Here is a 24521-nt window from a genome sequence, read left to right on the forward strand (position 1 = left end):
TCTCATCTTTAACTTTCAAATTAAATCAACCCCCTTAAAAAAAAAAGTCAAGTACCTATACTGTATGCTCAAAACACGTTGCTAGACCCTGAGAAAATCAAGAACATGGGTAGTTTAACAGACTCTGGGCTCCCTTTTGTGCAAAACCATAATTAAGATATTCAGTCAGACTCTTACTGCATGAGTATTTATTGTGAACAAAACTGATGATTAACAGTTGCTTTGCGGTTGGCAATTTGCAAAGAGTTGTACAATTCAAATGGCCAGGAAAGGAAAGTATAGGTGTACATGCAGGTAGGAGGACAAGTGTTTTCTTTCTTGGGAGTGTCAGAGTTAAAGGGGAGAAAAATATGAGCCCCTGGTGCTTGCTGTAAGTCTTCTGCTCCCTGTGGGCAAACAATGGCCTCCAATGCTGCTTTTTGTGGTACTGAGAATCAAACCCATGGCCTTAGGCATATGAGGCAAGAATTCTACTAGTGAGATATTCCTAGCCCTCTGTGATAATTTCTTGAGGGCCTTGTGCTATCCTGGGATGACGGAGCCTGCTGACCTTACACACATCATCAGAAACTGGAAAGACTATATAGGATGAAGGCCTTTGAAAAATGCGCCCCACTGCCTTTGCCATTGAGTGGAGCAGAGGGGCTTGCCATCCCTGCACATTCCACTTGGAGTCCTCCCTAAGCTGGGCTCATCTCTGTCTCTGGCCAATCAGGCTTTATGTTAGATGGAATAAACAGCTTCCTGGCTTCTTCTCAGGCAGCTTGTTTCCAAGCCAGGGTTTGTTTGAGGCCCTGTTTAGATATTGTTAAAAGTAGGCAGCTTAGCTTAGAAAGGTCAGCAGGAGAGATGAGAACAAAAAGATCTTTCAAACTGGCTACTCACAGGGCAGCTAGAAACAGCCCAAAAAAGCCCTAGCTCTACCTGGCGCAGACAGCTTTAGGCCTGGGCTGACATTGCTCAGGTTGGTAGTCAGCTCTGGGGTACTTGAGAAACTCCAGATAGTCTCAGAGGGGCATGCTGAGGTAAAGGGCATCAGAGGCTGGGATGCCAGGTCTCCACACACAGTCCGAGCCACTAGAACCTCTTCTTTAAAGACACTCAATAAAAATTGGGATTTATTCAAAACAAGCCTGAGGGTGATGATTTGCTTTGTAAAAGTATTCCTGGGAGCTGGGAATGTAGCTTAGTGGTAGAGTACTTGCCTAGCATGCATGAAGCTCTGGGTTCGATTCCTCAGTAACACATACACAGAAAAGCTGGAAGTGGCACTGTCCCTCAAGTGGTAGAGTGCTAGCCTTGAGCAAAAGAAGCTCAGGGGCAGTGTCCAGGCCCTGAGTTCAAGCATCAGGGCTAGTTTTTAAAAAAAGTTATTCCTGGGAGCTTATTTAGATTCCAAAATCTAATAGATGTAAAAATTGTGAAAAGACACACCTTGGGAATGCAGGCTCCCTTTAAAATGCAGTATTGGCTCCTTGCTTGGGTTGCACTGGTGGTGATAGCTACCCCACCCTCCACCCCCAGCCGTGTTTGCTGATCCAGGAGTGATGCTGATGTGAAGACTAAAGTCTGAGTTCACAGTGGCAAAGGGAAAGACAGTCCTTGGGCTAGAGTAGTAAAAGGACATAGTCACTCTTGGCTTGAGCCTCCTGGTAGCAGCCAGGCCAGGCTGCCAGAGAGGAGGCTGGCAGGTAGCCCACAGAGTGGAAAATCACCCAAGGTCCCAGGAGCTGCAAGCCTCCTCTGGACTACGCAGTCCTTTGCAGCCCCAGGGGCTTGTTCTGTGTAAGCCTGAGGCTGTTTTTTTTAGCTGCTAAGCTGAGCTCTCCTGTACATAGAGATCATAGCACCATTCATTTCCTCTCTGTTCTGGGAGCTCATGAATCTTAATTCTCTCTTTTGGTGAAGGCTGGTACTAGGCTAAACCCTCAGCTGACCAGGATGGCCTGGGGTTTACCCAGTCAAGCTTGAGTTATTTACTGAGACAGAGGCCTTAGTGGGATTAGAGAGAGTTCTCTACTCCTCAGGCCTGTCCCTGGGCTTGGTTTGTCTATCAGGGAATCCTGTTCTTATGTCATCTCTGTCTGTGGCTAGGGCTGGGGCTGGTAGGAAGCAGATGGACACAAAGCTGGAGGACCCCTATTTGGTACTTTTGTCAGCTCCCCTAGTCATTAGTTCTATGCAAAACAATGTTAGTTAAAACATTGGTAAGCTCCAGATGAGAAGGAGAAAGGAAAATAGTATTTCGTGAGCTGTTACCACATACCTAGGTGTGCTTGGACTTTGTGTCTGTTTTCTTCCTGGCAGCTCTATGGGAAAGATGAATCCTCCAGACCCTTAGGAAACTAGCATTTACCCTTGTGTTCCCAAGGGTATAGATTTAGGCTCTAAATGCACCACTCAGTTTCATTGCCAGATTATCCCTTCTGAAACCTGGCTTAGACTAGGAAGACTGATCTCTGGGGATTGTCAAGGCTAGTGGCTTCCAAACTTGCAGACTTGGTTAAAAACTACCCCAAATGCTGGGCCGCACGTGAGTTTCTGATTCAGCATTTTGGAGGCCTCAGAATTTGCATTTCCAGGAAGTTCTTAGGATACTGATACTGCTGTTCTGAGGTGGGGAGTAGGGGCACACCTTGAAAACGGCTGGTCTCAACCATCCTTTAGAGATATACAAGGTAGTTTTAAGTGATAGACTAACTTCTACTTTTGTTTTTGTTTGTTTTTTGGCCAGTCCTGGGGCTTGAACTCAGGGCCCAGTTGCTGTCCCTGAGCCTCTTTGTGCTCAAGGCTAGTGCAATACCACTTGAGTCACGGTGCCACTTCCGGCTTTTTCTGAGTAGTTTATTGGAATCTCATGGACTTTTCTGCCTGGACTGGCTTTAAACCTCCATCCTCAGATTTCAGCCTCCTGAGTAGCTAGAATTACAGGTGTGAGCCAATGGTGCCCAGCTTAAACATTACTTCTTTAATATCTAGGCAAAGAAAACAACTAGCACAACCCATGGTTTCTAGTGTCTTTTATTAAGATGAGATACCTACTAAAATAAAAAGAAAGAAAATATAAATGAAATTTATAATAATGAATAATACTACTAGTTATGTGAGCTAGTGGTAAAAAAAAAATAGTGCCTGGGAGAAACTAAGCTAAACAAGAAGTATTCATTTTACAGATGAGGAGACAGTGGCCTGTAGAGGTGAGCCCGCTTTCCTGGGTCACATAGCCACAGAAGCAGCATCTGGACTTGAACCAGCTCTAAAGAGGTTCCCTGTCCTGCTCTCTACCCCTGATTCTTCAGAACATTGGACAGGCTTGGAAGGTTGTCATTCTCAGCCCTAAACATAAACATCTACATTTATAATATTAGTGGTTTGCATATTTTTTTAGCAAAAGTCTTGATCTGTAAAATTGTCCTCTAGGGCTCCTAAGCCCCAAATCTGGGAACCTTGGAGAGGTGAAGAGAGCCTCCTGTGGCATCCTTGGCTGCCAGCTTTAGCCTGCCTCCCTCTGCATTCTTCCTTTTTTATATTTGCTATCCTGGCAGCCTCTGCTTTTCCATTTGTGGTGTGATCCAGGGAACCCCCTGAGCCGGGCCATCCTCAGACATCTGCTTCATAGCAGGAGCTGGATGGAGCTGAGCTTCTGGATGAGCCTCAGGAAGGCATAGAGTGCTGGTATCAAGCCAGTTTATTCCATGGAAAGTGACCCCATAGGTCATTTCTCTCTAGCTTCAGAAGGGGAATTAGTAGGCATGGTGAGCAGGCATGGGAATGGTCTGACTTCATGGAGAAAGTAGTAACGTTGAGTTTTGGATGATGAAGGTAGGACTGTTGAAGGCAGTGGAGAAGCCTGTCTCAAGACTGGACATCATCCAGAAATGATTTGCTTGAGTTGTGGTTGCTGAGAAGGGGCAGAGATGAGGGGCAGCCTGACAGTCTCGGCAGGTCATGCGGGAGAGCCAGCTGGATTCTCTCAGCCCTAGGTGGTCATGAGAGGATTTCCCCCCAGGTATCAAGGGCTTTAGCCTTTGCCTATCATCTACACACCTCCAGTGTCAGTGGGAGCTGTTTTTTAAAGCTCCCGCTTTACAGTGAGTTGTAAAATAAGCTTAGTGGACTGCAACCTTGTGCTTTTAAAAAGCGGAGTAGGAGGAAAAGTTAATGGAAAATGTCAAAGTTGACTGTACGTAGTTTTGTGTCAAGAAACCTGTTTTGTGTAAGCATATGCAAACACTGTATCACAATGTGAGATATGTTTCTCGCTGTGAGTCACACTGAGACAATCCTGCTTATCATGTCAAGGCACAAAGGGCTGATGGGAGGGAGTAGGCCAGGCTGGCAGGATGAGGCAGTCCAGAAGTGAGGGTAGATTCCAGTATGGACTGAATCAGCAGGTGAAAGATGGAGAATTGAGGCTGACTCAACTCAGAAAATCTGACATAGCTCAAAACACTTGGGCAAGATGCCATCTTGTTTGCGGTACTCAGTCTGAGGACTCTTTTGGTGGTATACCAGAAACTGAGTTGCTGAGGGCTTTAGGAGAGAAGAGTCCTTCCTCCTCTTTGCTTCTTAATGTCCAGGTGTGTAGACTGGGAGTTACAACTCTGCCTTTTCATCCCAGTGACTGAGGTATTCAAAGAAAACTCACACTGACAGCCTTGCCTTGGGTTTGCTGCTTGTGGAGGGTGTCTGGAGCTAGGCTGGTGACAACCTGCTTCTGTTGTTTTCCTCCAGAAACATCGTGAAGGGAATGAGGGAGCTCCGGGAAATTCTGCGGACTGTGGAGACCAAAGCAACACAGAACTTCAAAGTGGTATTGTGGCTACTGTGAGATGTGTTTGGTGGGAAATAACAGATAGCCCTAGATCTAGAGATGGCAGTGTGTTACGTGCCTGCATCTACCCTCCCTTGCTTAGAGCAGACACTGTTCATTAGTCCTAGAGCTCTTTCTCACTCAGCCCAGGAAGCCCCCTTGGCATCAGAGCCCCTAGCGGTTAGGTCAGAGTTGAGATCTGCTGTTCCACTCTTCCCATGAGCAAAGCGAAGTGGTATTGCTCATTCTCAGGGATTTTTTATGATCTAATAAATGCCATTGGCTCTGCTTTCTTGCTCCAACTCAAGCTTGTATTCTTAGACCTTAGATCCACCAAAGTCAGAGTCACAAATTACTTTTCATGCTAGAGTTTTCAGTCAGCTTTCAGAATCTGAGGCAGCCATGTGGTAGAGAATACTGCCTGTGCCTTTAGCCTTCTGCCCTTTCTAGAAGGGCCTGTGGGTTCTCAGTTATGCTGAGCTACTTAGGGTCAGGAGGAAGAGGAAATGTGTCTTCCAAGGAGAAGAGAGAGATGAGGAAAGATGGAATGGAGTCATTCAAGGCCAATGGTTGGGGGGTGGACTCTTGGGAGTCGAGTTATGGGGGCCTCCAAGATAGCAATGTACTGTAAAACAGGCAGATTGGCTAGATGGTAAAGGGAAGAAAATGGAGCTGGGTAATAGCTCAACAGTGCCCCTCTAAGTTCCTCCCTCTCTTCCAGATGGCAGCCAAGCATCTAGCAGGTGTCCTGCTGCATTCTCTGAGTGAAGAGTGCTACTGGAGCCCCCTGTCCCACCCTCTGCCTGAGTTCATGAACAAGGAAGAGAATTCCTTTGTTACACAGGCCCTGCGGAAACCTCACCTCTATGAAGGGGACAAGTAAGTCCTCCCCCCCCCCCCCCACAGCGCCCTGTTGGAGCAGGCCAGGCTCACATTGTGCACAGGATCTGTGCCCCTCTGGTGGCTCCTTACTCTATCCTACAGTCTTTCCCTTTCATCCTGTACCATGGCTTTAGAGTGGGTTTAGGGGAGAATTCTGCAAGGCACCCTCAGGCTACATGGTACTTGGAGATTCTTGCCTTCTTGATAGTCTTCCCTGATAGATCCCTGCGTTGTTGAGCCTAAAATTGAAGATAGGATCTGTCACAATTTAAAGAATTGTTACTTAGTTTCCCCATGTCTGTCCTCATGCTTCAGTTAGTGCTTAGGGTTCATCAGGCTGTTTCCTCCCCCAGGAGTGTCTCTGCCCTTTCAGATATAGAACTCTAGGGCCCATTTAAGAGATGTCTATGGTATCCAGTGCTTGTGAATTATGCAAAAGAGGGTCACTTTACTAGGCTAGTCTGCCTTGGGGCAGAAGGCCCACACAAGGGCTGGAGGTGCTGATGGTGTGGGCTGGGCCTTAGCCAGACCTGCTGTTTGTGTCTTCCAGTCTCTACTGCCCAAAGGATAACATAGAGGAGGCCCTCCTACTGCTGCTCATCAGTGAGTCCATGGTAAGCTTGCACCTCTGACCTGGGGGAGGGGTTGCATCCCAGGGATGTCCTCTAAGGCAGTAAGTTCTTGACTCTACTTTCCTTCTCCTTGCAAGACAGGCTTGGGCTTGGCTGTCCTGGCTACATTGGGAGACCTGGGCTCTGCCTCTGGTGAATAGGAATTGAATACACAAGCCTTCTTCCAGGATTGCAAAAGATAATTACGTCTAGGTGCTAACCCTAGCTACTCAGAAGACTGAGATCTGAGGATCTCAGTTCACAGCCAGCATGGGCTGACAAATCTGAGACTCAATTAACCAGTTAGAAGTGGAGGCAAGGCTCCAGTAATAGAGTAACAGCCATGAGCAAAAAAACAAGCAAAAGCACAAGGCCCTGAGTTCAAGCCCCAGTACCAGCAAACACACACACACACACACACACACACACACACACACACACACACACACACACACACACACACACACGCACGCTTTTATGACAGATCAGCATCTGTACTGGGTGTTGTACACAGACACATATAGATTTTTTTTTGTTCGGTTGTGGGGCTTGAACTCTGGGCCTGGGCACTGTCCCTGAGCTCTTCAACTCAAGGTTAGCACTCTACCAATTAAGCTACAGTGCCACTTCCAGTTTTCTGGTGGTTAATTGAAGATAAGAGTCTCATGGACTTTCCTGCCCGGGCTGGCATTGAACCGTGATCCTCAGATCTCAGCCTCCTGAGTAGCTAGGATTACAGGTGTGAGCCACCAGTGCCTGGCCACATACAGATTTTTATGACACGTCAGCATCTGTACTGGATGCTGTGACAGACACAAGGGAGTTCAAGTAGGGAGCCAAAGCAGCCTGAACTTTAAAGGCAAGAGGTCTGAATTCAGGTTCTGATTCTGCCCTCATTAGCTGAGAGCCAGGGCAAATCACTCAATCTGTTTGAGCCTTTCTCTTCTTCAGAAGATGATGATAACTCACAGAGGTAAGTATGGATGGAATTCACATATTGATGCAATAGCTAATGACTATCTGCTTTGTAGCTAGCACTGTTCTAGATGCCAGAGCTGTTTCAGCAAGCAAATTGGAGTCTCTGTCCTCATTTTATTCTAGTGAGGGAGGTGGCAATAAATTAATGAACAGATCCAGTATCCAAGCTGTCTGTGTCCACTATGGAAAAAGAAGAGAGGTGGAACAGAGTGCTAAATAGAGCTCCACCACTTCATCCTCCTAGTCTTGTCTAGATTTCTTTAAATATTTTCAAACGGTTATTATAAAGGTGTTGTATGAAGGAGTTACCGTTTTGTAAGTCAGGTAATGTGTACTTTTCTTTTTGAACCTTGTCACCCCTTTCTTGACTCTCTCCCAGTTTTTCCCTTCTGTCCCTACCCACGGCTGTATAGTTCATTTTCAATATAATGTCTATTGAGTAAGTTTTTTGTAAGACTAGTTTTCTCATGCCTCGGGCCAGGGCTAGGCAGCTGTGTATATACACAAGTGACCATAATAATAGGCAGTATTTTCTTAGTGCAAGAGTACTGTGGAGGCTCCACAAAGAAGAGCACAAGCACAGCATGTTTGAGTGGACCAGGAGGTGGTAAAAGGACTAGACAGGTATACGGGATATACAGGAAGAAAGCTGTGTGGAGGTGCATCCCCATGATTGTGGCTAGCTCCTCTAACTCAATCCCCTCACCTGAAAAGACTACACATAGAGCTCCCCTATGCCCCAGAAATCCCACTTCTGGGCATTTACCCCAATGATCACAAACAAGGCCATACTAAAGCTTCCAGCACAACTATGTTTATTGCAGCATTATTCACCATAGCTAAGATATGGAACCAATCCAGATGTCTCTCAGTAGATGAATGGATCAAGAAAATGTAGAGTATATATATATATATGTATTTGTGTGTGTGTGTGTGTGTGTGTGTGTGTGTGTGTGTATGTCTCTATACACACACACACACAAAATGCTTCCATCAGAAAGAATGACACTGCCCCATTTGTTAGGAAATGGAAAAACTTGGAAAAAATATTAAGTGAAGTAAGCCAGACCCAAAAAAATATAGGTTTCATGGTTTCCCTTATTTGCAATAAATAGTATATATCTAGGATAATCTTAGCAGATGAACAGATGATGTTAAGTGAAATGAACCCCAAGATAAGGACACAAGAGGTTTTTCTTTGTTGTTTTTAATATACCATGCGATATTTTCTTGGTTTCTTTTATATAGTCTCCCTCCTGGGGTTTATCCCTGTTGTCATTGTATTTGATTTTGGTACCTTGCATCTTGTATATACATTTATCTAATTTGGGGAGGGGAAGGGAAATAACAAAATGCTGAAACAAGGACACAGAATGACAATTGCAGCAATACTCACAAGATACTATGTTGGAAATGAACCTTATAATTTTGTGGGGGGGGGGGATTGAGGAGATAGGGGAGGGAATGGATAGTGGGAGAAAACCAAGGAGGGGGGTAATAATGCCCAACATGAAATGTACTCTTTAGCTTACTGATGCAACTGTAACCTCTCTGTGCAGCATCTAAATTTTTTAAAAAAGAATCCCCTCATTGCTGATAAGCCAGACTGAAGAACAGTTTTGCTAGCTTGGTGCTTCTGAGAGAGGGTACAGAAGTAAAGGTTAAAAGACCAAGACCCACTGAGTATTCTTTGGACATTTGGCATGGGCAGTACTAGATCTTGTTGAGAGGGGTGGATGGGATGCCTCTGGATCCATAAGCTTCCAAGTAGGTAGATAGGAGGAGGGATGCTGGATCATGAGCCAGTGACAACATTCTTCCTCAGCCAGGCTGGTCTGTTTGGATCCAAGGGTTTCTGTATTAGGTCATGGGTACTTGCAGCTGGAGTGCCAGCTGCCTAGGCAATGTCCTGAAGGGTATGCTGGATATGTACTTGTGTGGAGAGAACACAGTGCTGATAGCCTGATGTGGAGGTGCCAGGTGCCAGACCTGATTGATGTTCATAGAAGGCCAGGATGTGGTCCTTGCTCTGACCACAATTCTGAGCCTCAGGTTCTAAGTATAGATCCCTGATTCAGACTGGTACTAATCCTCTCCTGCCACTGCACCAACCAGAGTCTCAAGGGAGACTGCACTGGAGTCACCTGTCTGCTTTTGTGGGAAAAGGTTGCCTTCATATGCTGAGGGTTACAGTGTAATTCACATCTGGATAGTAAATGGTAAAAAATAGAATTGTTTCTTAGGACCCTTCTCTGCCAAGGACAAGCTAGCCAACTCATTGGTTGGCATTATGTTCAGCCATATGAAATTAGTAAGTTTAAATTGTTTGTGACCTACAAAACAGTTTTGTATAGTTCTGTTAATACCTGTATGTTCTCATCTTACAGATGAGAAAAGTAAGGGCCAGGGCAGGTAGGTACCTTGGTCAAGGTCACATACTAATAAGCCTTATGGTCAGGATTCGAGCCACATCTGTCTCCCTAAATAGCTGCAAAAAGCACAGGTCATGGTCTGAGCTCCAGGATTTTAGACATGGTTCTGACCCTTTCTGTCTGCTCTCTGATCCTTGGTTTTCTTATATCTAAGATCTAAAGGGGTAATTTTGATAATCCAACACAGCAATTCCTGAGGGTTTATGAACAGGGACATGTCATAGACAGTGTGAGAACAGCCATTTGGGTTTTTCCTGGGCAGGGATCAGCTGAGATCTGTCCCCACCAGCCATTTTCTGTGGCCTGTGCTTGATCTGGGTGCCAGGGGCCAGAGTTCAGATAAATTTCCCTTATGGCTATTTCTCCATCAATACCTTGAGCCTGCTCCAAATCTCAAACTAGAAAATGGCCTATAGAATGGCCTTTTACTTGAAAATACTTGGAGCCTGGCGAATGTTCCTGAATATATACCTCCCTCTTAACAGCTTTTTCCATTTTGCAACAGGGAATGTAGGCTGACCTTTCCAGGAGACCCTGGAGGGGGTGGGGGTGCCACTTGCTGTCCAGGCCTGCTCCTTGGAAATTTCCTATGGCACACAGTCAGAGGGCTGCTCAGAGGCCATCTGCATGATCACTGGGAGGAGGTACCTCCATGCACTGGCTAGTTCTTTTCTTCTGTTCACATCCAGCATGTTAAACATTTGAAAACTTGGGGGATTTGGGAGGATCATTGGCAATGGATTTGACTTTAGTGTCACATCTCCAGGGGCCTTTCTACATCTGTTCTAAATCTGTCCACTGGCTCAGAGCAGTTTCTCAGAGAGGATAGACTATCTGTTACTTCTTCCTTTCCTACAGTCACATTCTTGGTCAGCCAGAGGACTGGACTACAGGTCTCACTAGGTCAGCACCCCAAGCTTCTGTTTTGAGCCACAAATGCCTCCAGGGTACCCTCAGCCTGATTTCTGTGTTCTGTGGGATTTTCCTCATCTTGTTGCTTCCTGGGTTTGGCTGCAGATGATGAGCCTAAGGAGAAATCTCTAGAACAGCAGCTGGCAGCCTTAGCTACAACTTAGGTTCTGTTGGTGCCTGCAGTAAAAGTTATTGCCAGCCCATCATCATAATCACTCCAAACCTCCAAGGATGTCCCCAGTGCTGCTCCAGGAAAGGGGATTTGCAGGCTTCTAAGCACAGCAGGTCTGGAACTCAGAGGATTATCTGCAGGGCTGGTGTCTTGGATATGGTTTTTGTTATGCATGGACTGTGGTCAGAATGAATGACGGAGCCTTTGTCTTTCAAGATGTAGATTGAAATTACAAATGCTTTCTCAGAAATACAAGGGATATGAGTTATAATGGGTTGGAGAATAGTTGTGTTTTGGACCCAGTTTTGTGACTTTGGAGCCAAAAGAACATTTTAAAATTCATTTACTCACCAACCCACCCTCTCATTTATCTATTCATGCATTCATCTATCTACCCACCCATCGCATTCATCCACTCATTCATCCATCTACCTACCTACCCTATTTATCCATCGAATCCTGATTTTTAATTTGATTTTTGTTGTTTGGATTTTTTGGTAGTTAATTAGAGATAAGAATCTAGCAGGGCCGGGCGCTGGTGGCTCACGCCTGTAATCCTAGCTACTCAGGAGGCTGAGATCTGAGGATCGCGGTTCAAAGCCAGCCCGGGCAGGAGAGACCGTGAGACTCCTATCTCCAATAAACCACCAGAAAACCGGAAGTGGTGCTGTAGCTCAAGTGGTAGAGCTCTCGCCTTGAGCTGAAGAGCTGAGGGACAGCGCTCAGGCCCAGAGTTCAAGCCCCACGACCGACAAAAAAAAAAAAGAATCTAGCAGGTTTTACTGCCCAGGCTGGCTTAGAATTCTGATCCTCAGATCTCAGCCTTTCTGAGTAGCTAGAATTACAGTCATGAGCCACTGGTGCCCCACACTTGGAACATTTTGATTGTCCAATACATGTTTTTAATCCTAAAAGCTACTTGATTCTGACTTAGTCATTCTTGAAAACATGTAGAATCTGATCTACTCAGGAGACTGAGAATATTATTCAGTTTTGTTTTACTTTTTTTTTTTTAAAGGCTTTCCTGTGCCTGTTTCCATTTGAGACTCAATAAACAGGTGGTTCCAGCTTTGGCACCTAGTTTGTTCTGACACAGGCCTTGCTCTTCTGAGGCTTCAGTGGTCAAGTAGCTACTAGCACTGCCAACTCTGAGCCCAGGAATAGGAGTGGTGGGAACACCTCCACTCCTATATTGTTAGCAGGAAAACTGGGATTTCTGCCATAGTAGGTTTGGGGAGAATGCAGACTGGAACCTGGGGCAGGGAGGGAGGGGAAGGGCTGGTGTGAGCCAGGCTTGAGTTGTTGGGTACATAGATGTCACTGAGCAGATTGCCAGCTGAGAGCTGGTGGTAATTATGTCTGACAGTGGGAGATGCCAGCAGGAGCAGAACAGGGCAGAATCCTCCAGGAAGGGGGATTTCCTGGACACAGATGCTGCCCATGGGCTTCTTTTCATAGTGATCGTTGGAGGCAGCAGCAGATCTTGAGGCTTGCCCCTCAGTGGAAAGGCTTTCTGTGAAAGGGCCTTGGGTACATTGCCTTCAAGAGCATGTTCTTTGCAGAGAAGCAGCATCCAGGCTTGCCTGGGGAGGCCTGATCTTGGGGCCTGGTGTTGTCCCTCAGATTGCTTGCTGAACTGGTGTTTTACCATTTGATCCATGCCTCCAGTCTGACTTTTTGCTGGTTAATTTTAGATACAGAGTCTCAGAGACCTTTCCCAGACTGGCTTCAAACCTCAATCCACCAAGTCTCAGTTTCCTAAGTACCTAAAATTACAAGTGTTAGCCACAGGAACCTGGCTGTTTTGCTTTAGTTTTTTTAGCGCAGCTTCCTTGGAGGCACCTGAAGACAAAGGAAGGAGCTTTGGTGATGCTAGAATGTCTGGGTTTTATTTATTTATTTATTTTTTTGTCGGTCGTTGGGCTTGAACTCTGGGCCTGGGCCTGTCCCTCAGCTCTTCAGCTCAAGGCTAGCCCTCTCCCACTTGAGCCACACCACCACTTCCGGCTTTTTCTGCTTATGTGGTATTGAGGAATCGAACCCAAGTCCTCATGCATGCAAGGCAAGCACTTTACCACTGAGCCACCTTCCCAGCCCCATGTCTGGGTTTTATAGTCTTATTCCTCTTGATCTGTATGCACTGGCCAGTCTCAGTCATTTGTAAAGGGGATGGTGAATGGGGGTGGTGAGATACTACTTAAAAAGAGCACCCCTTTCCTTCTCTTAGCCTGACTGAGTCCAAGATTAGAAAAGACCACCTGGGCCCTGCAGCCAGCAGAGCATGAGAACTGCCTTAGCAATGGTTCAGAGGAGCTGGGAGGCAGCTGGAGCACACGCAAGCAGCAGGAAGGATCTGGACTAGCCAACAGACATTTTAGCCTTGGCTTCCTGAGACCCATACAAGATGGTTCATCTTCCGGGCCTCAGAGTCCTCTGAGTCCTCCCTGGGAAGAGCCGGGGAGGCTGGGGAGGCGGGGGTCAGTGGTTTCAGGGGATTTCTATGAGGCCAGTTAAGATGATGAGCATGAGAATTCAGCTCCTAAAAGGATCATTCATGATACACACCTGGGGGTGGGTGGGGAAGAAGGGAGGCAGTGTTCAAACACGAGTTGTACTTGATTTGGGTTTCTTTAGGGAAATGCAGATTTCCGTATTTGTCTCCTTGTCCAAAGAGCAAAGGGGGTTCTCCTGGCATGGCTTCTCTCTTGGCTTTCCTCCTGTGACAGCCAGAAGCTTGGGGTGAGCACTTTAGGAGAGGCTGCCCTGGGAGAACAAGAGAGACAAAGGCAAGCAACAGGGAGCCTTATGGGAGCCCAGCCTGGGATTAAATACATTGCTTAAACTAAAGAAGTGCGCATCCTCAAAGGGAGTCTGGAGGGTTCTGAAGTGGGATTTACAATGGTGAATGCTAGGCAGGCTAGGCAGGGAGAAACCCAGGGAGAATCTCCCACCATAATCTCAAGAACAGTATAGAGGAGGCTCTGGTGATACATGACTTAGTTGCTGGGTACTATCTGAAGGTGCCAAACATTTGATTTGGAGTATTTCCCAATGAAAACCAGGATCTGAGGCTATGTATGTGGTAGAAAGGAAAGAATGTAGCTGGGACTAGTTCTGGGCAGGCTGCTTCTGGAGCTTGATGGTGCTGTATGGCCTGAAGGTAGTGAGCTCAGAGGGAGATAGCAGGACAGCTGAAGGCACTGCTTGGTGGGGAGGGACTGCCAGCCCTGTGGTGTCTGAGGTCCTGTTTCAGGCTTGCTCTGACTCCTGAACAGCACATGAATTCCTGTTCCTTTATGACTCCCTTGACAGCCCCCATAAACTTCCTCCTTTCCACATTTCCACCACACCACCCTGTTACCATGGTTACATACATAGCTCTGCCCAGCAACCAGCTTCAGCCTACTTTTCAGGGCAGCCCTGCCCTAAAACCATAGTAACAGCTGGGCAGAACTCAGCATTTGGCTGTCCTCTGGGAATCACACTTTCCTCTTGGCTCTGGGGTCTGTTTGCCAAAAACCTCAGGACCCCCAAGAATGTGCCTTCCCTGCAGTCTGCTTGTTAGGCAGTTGGGTCACTGGAAAGGTTTGCTTTACTGTAGTCTGCTCTTCTGCTCAGATTCTTGTGACCTAATTAACACCCAGTTCTGAAAGTCTACCCCTCCCTTCTATCAGACACACCCAGAAGGCTGTTCTCTTAGAGGTCAAGGTCAGGGTAGACAGAGAAGAGTTTCCATTGCAGCCCCAAATCCTCTCTGGGTGTTGCTTAGTGCACAAGGATAGATTAGTGAAGTTCTGTGCAAGAGGCTATGCTGGGGGATTGGAGTCTAGAGATGACTTGTACTACAAGAAGTGATGAGCCTGGAGGCCAGGACATGTGTGCTGGTGAGGATGGGAGGACCCAGCTTTCCCTGCAAGATGAACCAGCTGCAGGAAGCAGAAAGGCTGAGTTGGGTTGAGAAACTAGATGTCCATGTGGACAGACAGAACATGACCAAATTAGGGATGAGGAGCATACAGCTCAGGGGAATCCAGCTAGGAGAGCAATTTAAACTTTATCTGAGCTGGGCACCAGTGGCTCATGCCTGTAATCCTAGCTACTTGGGCAGCTGAAATCTGAGCATCATGGTTCGAAGCTAGCCCAGTCAGAAAAGTCCCTGTGAGACTCTTATCCCCAGTCAACGACTCAAAAACCCAGTAGTTGAGCTGTGGCACAATAGGTAAAATGCTAGCCTTGAGCTCAGGGACAGTACCCAGGTCCCGAGTTCAAGCCCCACAACCATCACCAACGACAAAAAAAAAACCACCTTTGTCTGGAAAGGAGAATATGACTGATCTGCAGGGTAGATCCCCAGGCTGTGAGTGTGACTAGCAAGGTTTCCTCTAATCCTGTCTCCTTTACCCTCGGCTAGAAAAGCCACCCCTGCAGACTGCCCTTTCCCCCTTCCATCCTGACCTCTGCCCTCTACCAAAATTCCAGGCCAAGTTTTATTTTTACCCTTATCGCCCCCTCTTGGGTCTCCTAAGGGGCTTTCTCTATTTTTGTCCTCTCCTTACTATCCTACCCCTCCCTGCTGCTGCCTGGTAGAGGCCACCTCCCAGACCTTCCTCCTGGGTGCCCAGAAGTAGAGGAGCAGGGAGAGCAGCGAGTTGTCTTGCTGGAATGGAGCACAGATTGCAGAATGCGTTCTTGCTTGGCTTCCTCTAGCATTTCTTTCACTGTTGGTGCCTGTGTAGGTGGGTTTCACAGGGGTGGGGGCGGGGGTGTTCTGGGCACTTTTCTTCCTCACCCAATCTCCTGTAAACCTTTGGAGTCTGACAAGCTCCTATCTATCAGACTTTTCTGTAGACTGCTCAGCCTTTCGGTGCATTTCCCTGAAATCCCCAGTTCCCTCTTGTAGATAGCTTCTCCTGGGCCCATCCATCTCCCACCCATGGAGAAATGGGCAACACTTACAGATTATGGATAGAGGGGTAGCACCAGTCTGTATCCCTATCTGAAATACCCCTATTGGTGAATCACCTCCATGTTATTTTCTCGAGGATTCAGTGGACATATTAATGCCCTTCACTCTGAGCCTACAGTATAGAATTTATGTCTCTTCACCACTTGGAGTCTCTGGAGTCTCAGACCCTGGCCTAGAGAGGAAGCACAGCCCGGTGCAGAGGGAAGCAGTGAGCACCACTGGTGGGTGGGAAGGGCCCTTGGATCTGTGGGGAGGCTGTCATTTCAGAGTCAGCAGCTTCTTGTTCTCACTGTTGGTCTAGTCCTTAGTCTTAAGAGCCTGTAAGATGCAGAGGAGGTGAAGAAAAGGACAGGATGCTGGAGAGAGGGAAAGGGCCATGGGAGGAGGATGCTGAGAACAGCTAGCAGAAGTATCTAGCTGGAGCTCAGCTGTGCCTAAACCAGGCCCAGCTCTCAGAGTACATGTGTGAGATACAGGGATGGGAGTGACTTCAGGCCCCACAGCATCCTCATCCTGGTCCCTGCTCTGTTGTTGCTCATAAACCCCCATGACCAATGCATTTTTGGCTTCTCTCTCTCTCTCTCGGTCATGGATCTTGAACTCTGAGCCTGGGCTCTGCTCTGTCCCTGCTCTTCAGCTCAAGGTGAGCACTATACCACTTGAGCTACAGTGCTGCTTCCAGTTTTCTGGTGGTTAATTGGAGATAAGAGTCTCGTGGATGTTCCTGCCCAGGCTGGCTTTAAACCGAGATCCTCAGATCTCAGCTTCCTGAGTAGCTAGGATTACAGACATGAGCCACCGGCGCCTGGCCTTCCACTGTATCTTCTGTCCCTGCAGTGTAGAGGTGATAAAGAGATAGAACCACAGGCCACTGATGATACAAGGTGCTTTCATTCTTACTAGGGGATTGAAGGCCTGGTGATAAGGAGTTCCCTCTGAACTGCACAGAATTGTCGACTATAGCACAGGTTCCTTCCCTGAGCAGCCATCTGGCAACTCTTGAGAGCTCTTGAGGTCCCCAGTGGTAGGCTTGGAGAACGGTGCCCTTGAGTATGAGGCAGCTCTCTCTGGGGAGCAAGAGAAAGGAAGGTTTTGTGGTTGGCTGGAAGGAGCCAACGATAGAGTCTGGGGTAGACAAGGGTGATGAGAAGGGTCAAGTGTGGGACAGAGAAAAGAGTGACTGAAAGGCCACAGCTGAGTTACTTCCTGGGCATCAAACAACAGGGCCTTGTCCCAGGCCATTTTTCCTGACATCTGAGGAACTTGCTATGATTTTAGAAAATCGAAAGCACGGAGAACAGTTCTAGAAAACAGTTGGCCCATACTCTGCCAGTGTCGTGACAGAAGCCAGTGTCAGATGAAAGGAGACTGAAGGAAGATCCCAGACCAGATCCTGGAATGACAAAGAAAATACGAACAAGGACAGTAATGATTGTTATCCTAGAGAAGGGCAGCAAGGATGCTAGATATCAGTAGTTGATGTATACAGGTGAAGGGTATATGGCTGAAACACTTTTCTTGAAACTGTATTGTAGCTTTGAAATTTTACAGGATCCCTGAACCTCAGGATACTCCCTTACCACGTGGGATTTCCTGGAGTGGTAGGGTTTCTCAGAGGTAGCTTCTGTGGGGACAGGAATGTGGCCACTTGGTTGGCCTAGGACAGTAGTGAAAAGGTGGTGGGACCTTCTGGGTACAAGCACCCACTTACCTTCTTACTCTCTCCCAAACCAATTCCACCCACAGGCAACTCGGGACGTGGTGCTGAGCCGGGCTCCTGAGCAAGAAGAGGACCGGAGGGTGAGCCTGCAGAATGCTGCAGCCATCTACGACCTCCTGAGCATTACACTGGGCAGGAGGGGCCAGTACATCATGCTGTCGGAGGTATGGCAGGCCAGGCATCTCCCCACTCAGAGAGTCAGGTAGTGCCTAACAGGAATCTGATGGCGCTGTTGTGATTTGTGCCTTCCTCTGGTCCCACTTAACTGCCAGGTTGCCTTGCCTTTTTCTGACCTGAGCCCTCAGCAAATCACATCCTTGGCTTCCTCGTCTTTGAAATGGAGCAGAGAACCCATCTCATCAGGACAAATAAATGAGTTCATACACAGAACAAGCTGAGAACAATGCTGTTATTTTTTTTATCAGAAGTGTACATGTTGAAAGCATTTACACTTTACCATTGCCCTGTGAAATCATTCACATATTAAGTTAGACACTTGTACACATGTCTGAGCCAGCAGCAGGACCTCTTTCTCCTGGATAGCCAATAGGAATCAAGTGCAGTTCTGTGGCAGCTTTTTAGGGGCAGTGAATTTTGATACCGATTACCCTGGAGGGGGATGGAACAGCTGAAATGATAGGACTTCTCATGGGGACATACTAAACATCTTCCTCTCCCCAGTGCCTAGAGCGAGCCATGAAGTTTGCATTTGGAGAATTTCACCTTTGGTACCAAGTGGCCCTCTCCATGGTGGCTTGTGGGAAGGTAAGGCCCAGGGCTGCTGGTGTGTGTGTGTGTGTGTGTATGTGTGTGTGTGTGTGTGCACGCACACGAGCACACACGCGCGTGTATGTGTACTTACCCTCTGAGGGCTGTGCAGAAGTCGGTGGGTTGGTGGATGCGGCAGCATGAGACAGGAGTGGGATGTGGTCCATGTGAAGAAGGGGTCACTGTTCCTGCCCTCTGAGTGAGGCACCAGGACTTGACCTGCTTGTGAATTGGAAAATCGCCTAAGAACAAGAGATGCAAGAGTAGAATGGAGCAGCAGCCGTTTGCAGGGGGCAGAGTAGATATGGCCAGGGGTCTCAGATCAAGGGGCACAGGGAGGACATTTTCCTCTGTCCTGACTCCTGTGCTAGCATCCCCAATTTTCTCTCAGAGCAGAATTCCACTATGCCAATCTCTATTTTAAGCAGCAACATGAAAGGAAAACCTTTCCAGTGCTGGGGGTTGTGGGGGCTGGGGCTCTGGGTGCTACGAATGCAAGAAATAAGGCGGCATGAGCTTGCAGATGGTTCTAGGAGCTGTAAATATAACCAAAGCCCTTTCATGGGGCTGAGGGAATCCCTCGCCCCCTGGCCCATCTGTGCCATGTTCCATTTCTAGCTGTGCGGGCCATCTTTGAGGAGGGCCTTCACAGCATGCCAGCTCCACCTCCACAAATGGAGGGTTGCCAGCCAGCCCTGGGCCTCAGCAGCCAGGCAGGCCAGGGCCTGGTAGGGAGAGGAGGAAGACCAGGTGCTGCAGCCTGGCAGGCAAGCAGACGCTACGGAGCATAGCTGAGTCAGTAAGGAACCTCCTCCGGCCCTCTGCTTGGGCATTGGTCTTTTCAGCCCTAGTAGCCCATCACATGGGCCTCCTCTCAGAGTATCTTGAAGTCCAGCATGCTCTGCTGGCTCTGTGCCCAGCAGCATACTGCCAAGGCTCTGGGAGCTTTACCATATAGAAGGGGAAAGGCCTGTCCATAAGGGATGAGCAAAATAGACCCTTAGGATGTGGTCTGGCAGGATGTAGATGGGTGGAGGCCAGTGGGAGGGACCCGAATTCCTGGTAGAAGAAAAGAGATGAGTAAAGATGGAAGGGTTGGAGAAATAAGCCTGGAGTAGGTGGGATGTAGGTAACAGGCAGACAGGGAAGAAGAGGAGCCAGAGTTTATGTGGCGCCTGGGCAGATAGCATATAGCAGCATGGAGCGGTTTCTTCCTACTTCCAGGAAACAGGAAGTACCTCTACCCTGTAACAGCCTGGAGCAGGCCAGGCTCTACTCTTCTGTGGGTCATGGACCCCTTAGAAAACCTGAGGAAAGCTCAGAGCCCCTCCTCAGGAGAATGCAACCCTTGCAAAAGTCAGCTTTAATTTCTAAGGGATCTCTAGGCCCGGGCTCTGGAAAAGATGTCATGATCACCTTGGAATTAAGGGGTCTTCTCCCCTCTTTATGGAGACACAGCTGAGACCTGAGAGGTCCAGATACAAGCTGGCTCCCTCCCTACCTCTGGAAGCTAGTTTCCCAGCCTGGCTCCTTCCGTCACTATCTAGACAGGCTGGCACAGGGAGTTTGGGTGGTCAGTGAATGCCTCATACATGAGGCTTCATAGGTTGGAGAAACTGGGCTATCCCCACCCATGCTCTCTGCAGCCGGAGATTGTTCTGGAAGACATTCTCCATCCCCCTTGGGAATCCTGCATGCTAAATCCATCTGCCTGGGACAGTCAGCCTTCAGAGGAGTGCGCAGAGCTTGCCTTTGCCAAGAGCCTAAAGTGAGGAATCCAGATTCTCCTATACCTTCCAGAAGGTGAGACTGGAGAGATATAAATATACCAGGCATTTCGCCCTCCAGGAATAAGGACGATCTCTATAGCATGTTTTAGGTTGTTCCTTCTCTTGGTCTCCATGCAGCCAGTTGCATTGGCTGCGTTGCTAGGTAACCGGCATTACAAAAAAGAGCCGACTGCTGACTGCTGAGTCCTCAGATGGCTCCTTAAATAGCAGCATTAAAAAAAAAAAATCCATGTGGGGGTGGGGTGGGAAGGAGTAGATGGAAGATAGAGGGTCAGGGTTTGGAATATCTTGGATTTCAAGGATCCAGAGTTCAAAAGCCCCAGAGAACTAATGAGAAGCCTGCTAGGAGGTGTGGATGGGAGAGACCATGGTGAGTGGCCTTCCCAAAGAAGGAAGTATAGCTTGACAGCCTCCCTTGCTACAGCCCCTAGTGCAGAGTCTCTCAGTCTTCTAAGGCCTGTTATTTGGTAGCAGCTTCATAGACTTGGCCTTCTACCCTCCTGTTTCTTTTCTTTTTTTTTTTTTTTTTGGTCGGTTGTGGGGCTTGAACTCTGGGCCTGGGCGCTGTCCCTCAGCTCAAGGCAAGCGCTCTACCACTTGAGCTACAGCGCCACTTCCGGTTTTCTGGTGGTTTATTGGAGATAGGAGTCTCACGGTCTCTCCTGCCCGGGTTGGCTTTGAACCACGGTCCTCAGATCTCAGCCTCCTGAGTAGCTAGGATTACAGGCGTGAGCCACCAGCACCCGGCTTACCCTCCTGTTTCTTATGAGAGTAATAGGGGATGAAGACATTTGGCTTCTTTATCCTGAGCCTTTCTGTGATTCAAAGATAAGAACATGGCCTCATCCCACTTCCCGCAGTGAATCTACTACCCAGGGCAGGCCCTTGGCCTCTTAATTCTGAGTATATTTATCTGTTTTCCGTTACTACAATAAAATGCCCAAGGCTTAGAATCAGTAAAGAAACAATTATTTAGCTCACAGTTTTGGAGCCTAAGTACACAGTGCCAGCATTAGATTGGCTCATGGCAGATAGCAAATGTCCCTGTCCTGGGAATGCCACTCCAAGCCCCTCACCAAGGAATCAAGGTGGCTATCATATGTTATTGTGACAGGAGTCTTTGCAACTAAGAGAAATCACATGGCCAGACAGGAAGCCTGACAGAGGAGGGGGCCAGCCTTGTTTTTTCTGTTTTTGGTTGTTTGTTTTTTTTTTGTAGTACTGGGATTGAACTTGGAGCCTCACACTTGTTAATCACTTGATCCACTCCTCCAGCTCCTTTTTCCATTAGTTATTTTCAAGGTAGGATCTTGCTTTTAGGCCCAAGGTGGCCTGGCTGTGACAGACATGGGCCATGGTGACCAAGATTGTGCCTCTCCCCATACCTAGGATAACATGTATGCACCATCCTGCCCAGCACCTGTTTCCACTTTTCAGGAACATTGTATCTACCTCATAGAGAAGTTGTGAAACTTAAGTGACTTAATATTTACAAAACACTTAGCACAGGAGTCAGCTAGCTCAGCAGGCTTTTTCTATAGCATTCTGCCATGGCATCATGCATACTGTCACAGACCATAGTATAGGAGGAAGGCTGGCTGACTTTCAATAAAACTTTATTTATGAAATCAAGCAGAGGATCAGATTTGTCTTGGGGTTATGTCTCGCTGATGCTTGACTTAAAGCAGGGTACACTGTGAAGAAATATTCAACGCTATTATTATTACTCTTTAGGTCTCTGCTTCGGCCCCCATGTTCTCTCTTCATAGCTGGCTCTCCTTTCATACTTAGCATCCTTAAAAGGTCCAGGCTGAGCCCTTGAAGCCCTAAAGGATCCAGATTTCTGTCTGGAGGTTATCTCTGGCCCTGCCAGCTTGACTTCTCCCATTCTTTCCTGCCAACCCCTGTGGATCCCCACAATCCTGACACCAGCTCTGTCTGAATGTCATTTAAAGAGCTGCTTTCTACCTCTGTAATCTTCGTACAAAATTGAATTCCTTTTGGAGAGCTTCCATCGGTTGTCCTGTTAGGTGTTGTCAAGTCCAAAGGATAAAGGTCACAGCCTCTATTTTCCAGATGAGAAAACTGAGGCCCAGGGAGGAACTTGCCTGCCATGAGTACCGGTTTCCTTCTCTTGCTGGGGGCTTCTCTCTAGCTCTTGAGCTGGGGAGGACTGCTTGTCTGGGGATTCTCCCTTGAGGCCATGAGGTACCACCCCAGTCTGAAAACCCAGGGAGATCAGTGACAGCATATTCTGCTCTTGCTTCTGCAGTCAGCCTATGCCGTGTCGTTGCTGCGGGAATGCATGAAGCTGCGGCCCTCGGACCCCACTGTGCCCCTGATGGCTGCCAAGGTCTGCATTGGGTCCTTGCACTGGGTAAGTGAGCTGTGGGAAGGTCAGAGCCTGGGTTCTGTTCTCCCTTGAGAGAGCACCCCAGGTAAGAATGAGACGAGGACATCCAACTTGAAGTGGAAATGAAGGTATCAGCTATCTGTAGGCAAGCAAAAGACTTCTGAGAACCTACAGCCTTGTAGGTTGTCTAGTTGGTGGTTAGGCCAGAGAATATGGTACTTAGAATCAAATGGGGAGACAGTAGAGGTACCTCCCACCTGTCCATTAGTGGGGTTGGTAGGCAAGACCTCAGTTACTAGACCTGCCATCACTTTAGAAGCTTCCAGTGACCTCATGCCTGAGAGGCACCACCCTGAGGGGTCAAAGCCAACCATAGCAGAAGGAGGGGGCCTCTTTTTAGCCTCCTCTTTGCTCTTGGCTGCAGCCACTGAGACCTGCCCTGGGCTCCTTCATCCATGCCTTGGATTCTGTTACCCACTTACTCATGTCTGCTGAGGCAGGTAAGCTGGTAGGAGACTGCATCTCAGGCAGGCTCTCTTCCTAGATACAGGTTCCTGAAGACACTCCCGTGCCCCCCCCCACCCACCCCCACCCCCAAGGTCAGCAGCTTGGAAAGTGAAAGCAGAGGGGAAAAACAGCCTGGGAGCCTGAGCCCCAGGCCAGGTGTACTTGGCTGCTGCTGTGGGCCTGTGCGAAACTCTTTTTTTTTTTTTTTTTCCTTTTTGTCGGTTGTAGAGCTTCAACTCTGGGCCTGGGCACCGTCCCTGAACTCTTCAGCTCAAGGCAAGTGCTCTGCCACTTGAGCCATAGCACCCCTTCTGGTTTTCATGTGGTTTATTGGAAATAAGAGTCTTACAGACTTTCCTGCCAAGGCTGACTTTGAACCACAATTCTCAGATCTCAGCCTCCTGAGTACTAGGATTACAGGCATGAGCCACTGGTGCCCAGCCTGTGCAGAACTCTTAGCCCCAGGGCTCTGGATTCCCCCAGGGCTGCTCAGATAGTCGCTCTCCCTGGCAGCTTACTTCCTGATAGTCCTGTCTTTCTTTTTTTTTTTTTTTTTTTGCCGGTCATGGAGTCTGAACTCTGGGTCTGGGCACTGTCCCTCAGCTCTTCAGCTCAAGGCTAGCGCTCTACCACTGCAGCCACAGTGCCACTTCCAGCTTTTTTTTTCTGTTTATGTGGTGCTGAGGAATCGAACCCAGGGCCTCATGCTTGCAAGGCAAGCGCTCTACCGCTGAGCTACCTTCCCAGCCCTAGTCGTGTCTTTCTTAGGTCCACTTAGTCTCCTAATGTCAGGAATGGTTCTATTTCTTTTTCTTACTTTTTTTAAATTAGCGAATGTTTACACTGTATTCCAATCAATCTCATCCCTATATTGCACCCTCCTTTCCCCCTTCCTAAAACAATTTCCACAGGATTTGTTCCATATCATAAATATAATCTATTTTGATCATATTCATCCTTATTATCCTAATCTTCCTGCCCTCCCCCAATTCCTGTTATCAGGCAATCTATTTTGATCATATTCATCCTCCTTGTTATTTTAATCTCTTCCCATAACCACCCAACAGAGCCTAGGTCTCTTTCCCTGCTTCCCCCAAATTCCTGTTATCAACATTACTCACCCTTTATTTCCTTTCCCCTTTTTCTTCTTCCAAGTGAAATTGGTCCTATTTGTACCAGACATGGGACAAGTACCTCATCCCTTCCATTTGTGAGCTCTTACCCCTCATGTCTTCTCCTTCAGGCTAAGCATTCTCATTTCCTTCCTCTGCACTCTAGGCCCAGGAGTCCCCCAAAGAGGGTGCTTCAGGTGAAGACAGCCCTCCCTAATTTTTTGTAAGCCTGACATTTCACTCACTGTCACATACCCAGCTTTGTGCTAAGGTGGCAGTGCCTAGTCTCTGGATGTATCTAGCAGGTGCTTCATAATAACGCTCTTTAACAACTTTTGCCACTCTCCCCTCCTTGCAGACAAGTCACTGGCCTCAGGAAGGAAGACAACAAGATCCCTGAAAATTCCATGACCTCTAATACCTTTTCCAAGCTCAGGAAACTGTTGCCCCCTTCCCCCACCTCACTCCAGATCCCCACTGGAGGCACTATCTATCCCTGTGCCTC

At 47.9% G+C, this 24521-nt stretch overlaps 1 protein-coding gene across 1 annotated transcript in view; it reads left to right on the forward strand.

Moving 5' to 3' along the window:
* The window catches only part of Ttc7a (tetratricopeptide repeat domain 7A), a 120687-nt gene that overhangs the window by 43682 nt on the left and 52484 nt on the right, over nucleotides 1–24521 (forward strand). The window contains exons 6-11 of the mRNA XM_070025536.1: nucleotides 4735–4813; nucleotides 5535–5692; nucleotides 6246–6309; nucleotides 17513–17650; nucleotides 18168–18251; nucleotides 22317–22421. Of these exons, the coding sequence (XP_069881637.1) occupies nucleotides 4735–4813; nucleotides 5535–5692; nucleotides 6246–6309; nucleotides 17513–17650; nucleotides 18168–18251; nucleotides 22317–22421 (628 nt within the window). The remainder of the gene's footprint in view (nucleotides 1–4734; nucleotides 4814–5534; nucleotides 5693–6245; nucleotides 6310–17512; nucleotides 17651–18167; nucleotides 18252–22316; nucleotides 22422–24521) is intronic.

Source organism: Dipodomys merriami, unplaced genomic scaffold, assembly GCF_024711535.1.
Source record: "Dipodomys merriami isolate MVZ:Mamm:240054 unplaced genomic scaffold, mDipMer1.0.p SCAF_17, whole genome shotgun sequence".
Taxonomy (NCBI): Eukaryota; Metazoa; Chordata; class Mammalia; order Rodentia; family Heteromyidae; genus Dipodomys; species Dipodomys merriami.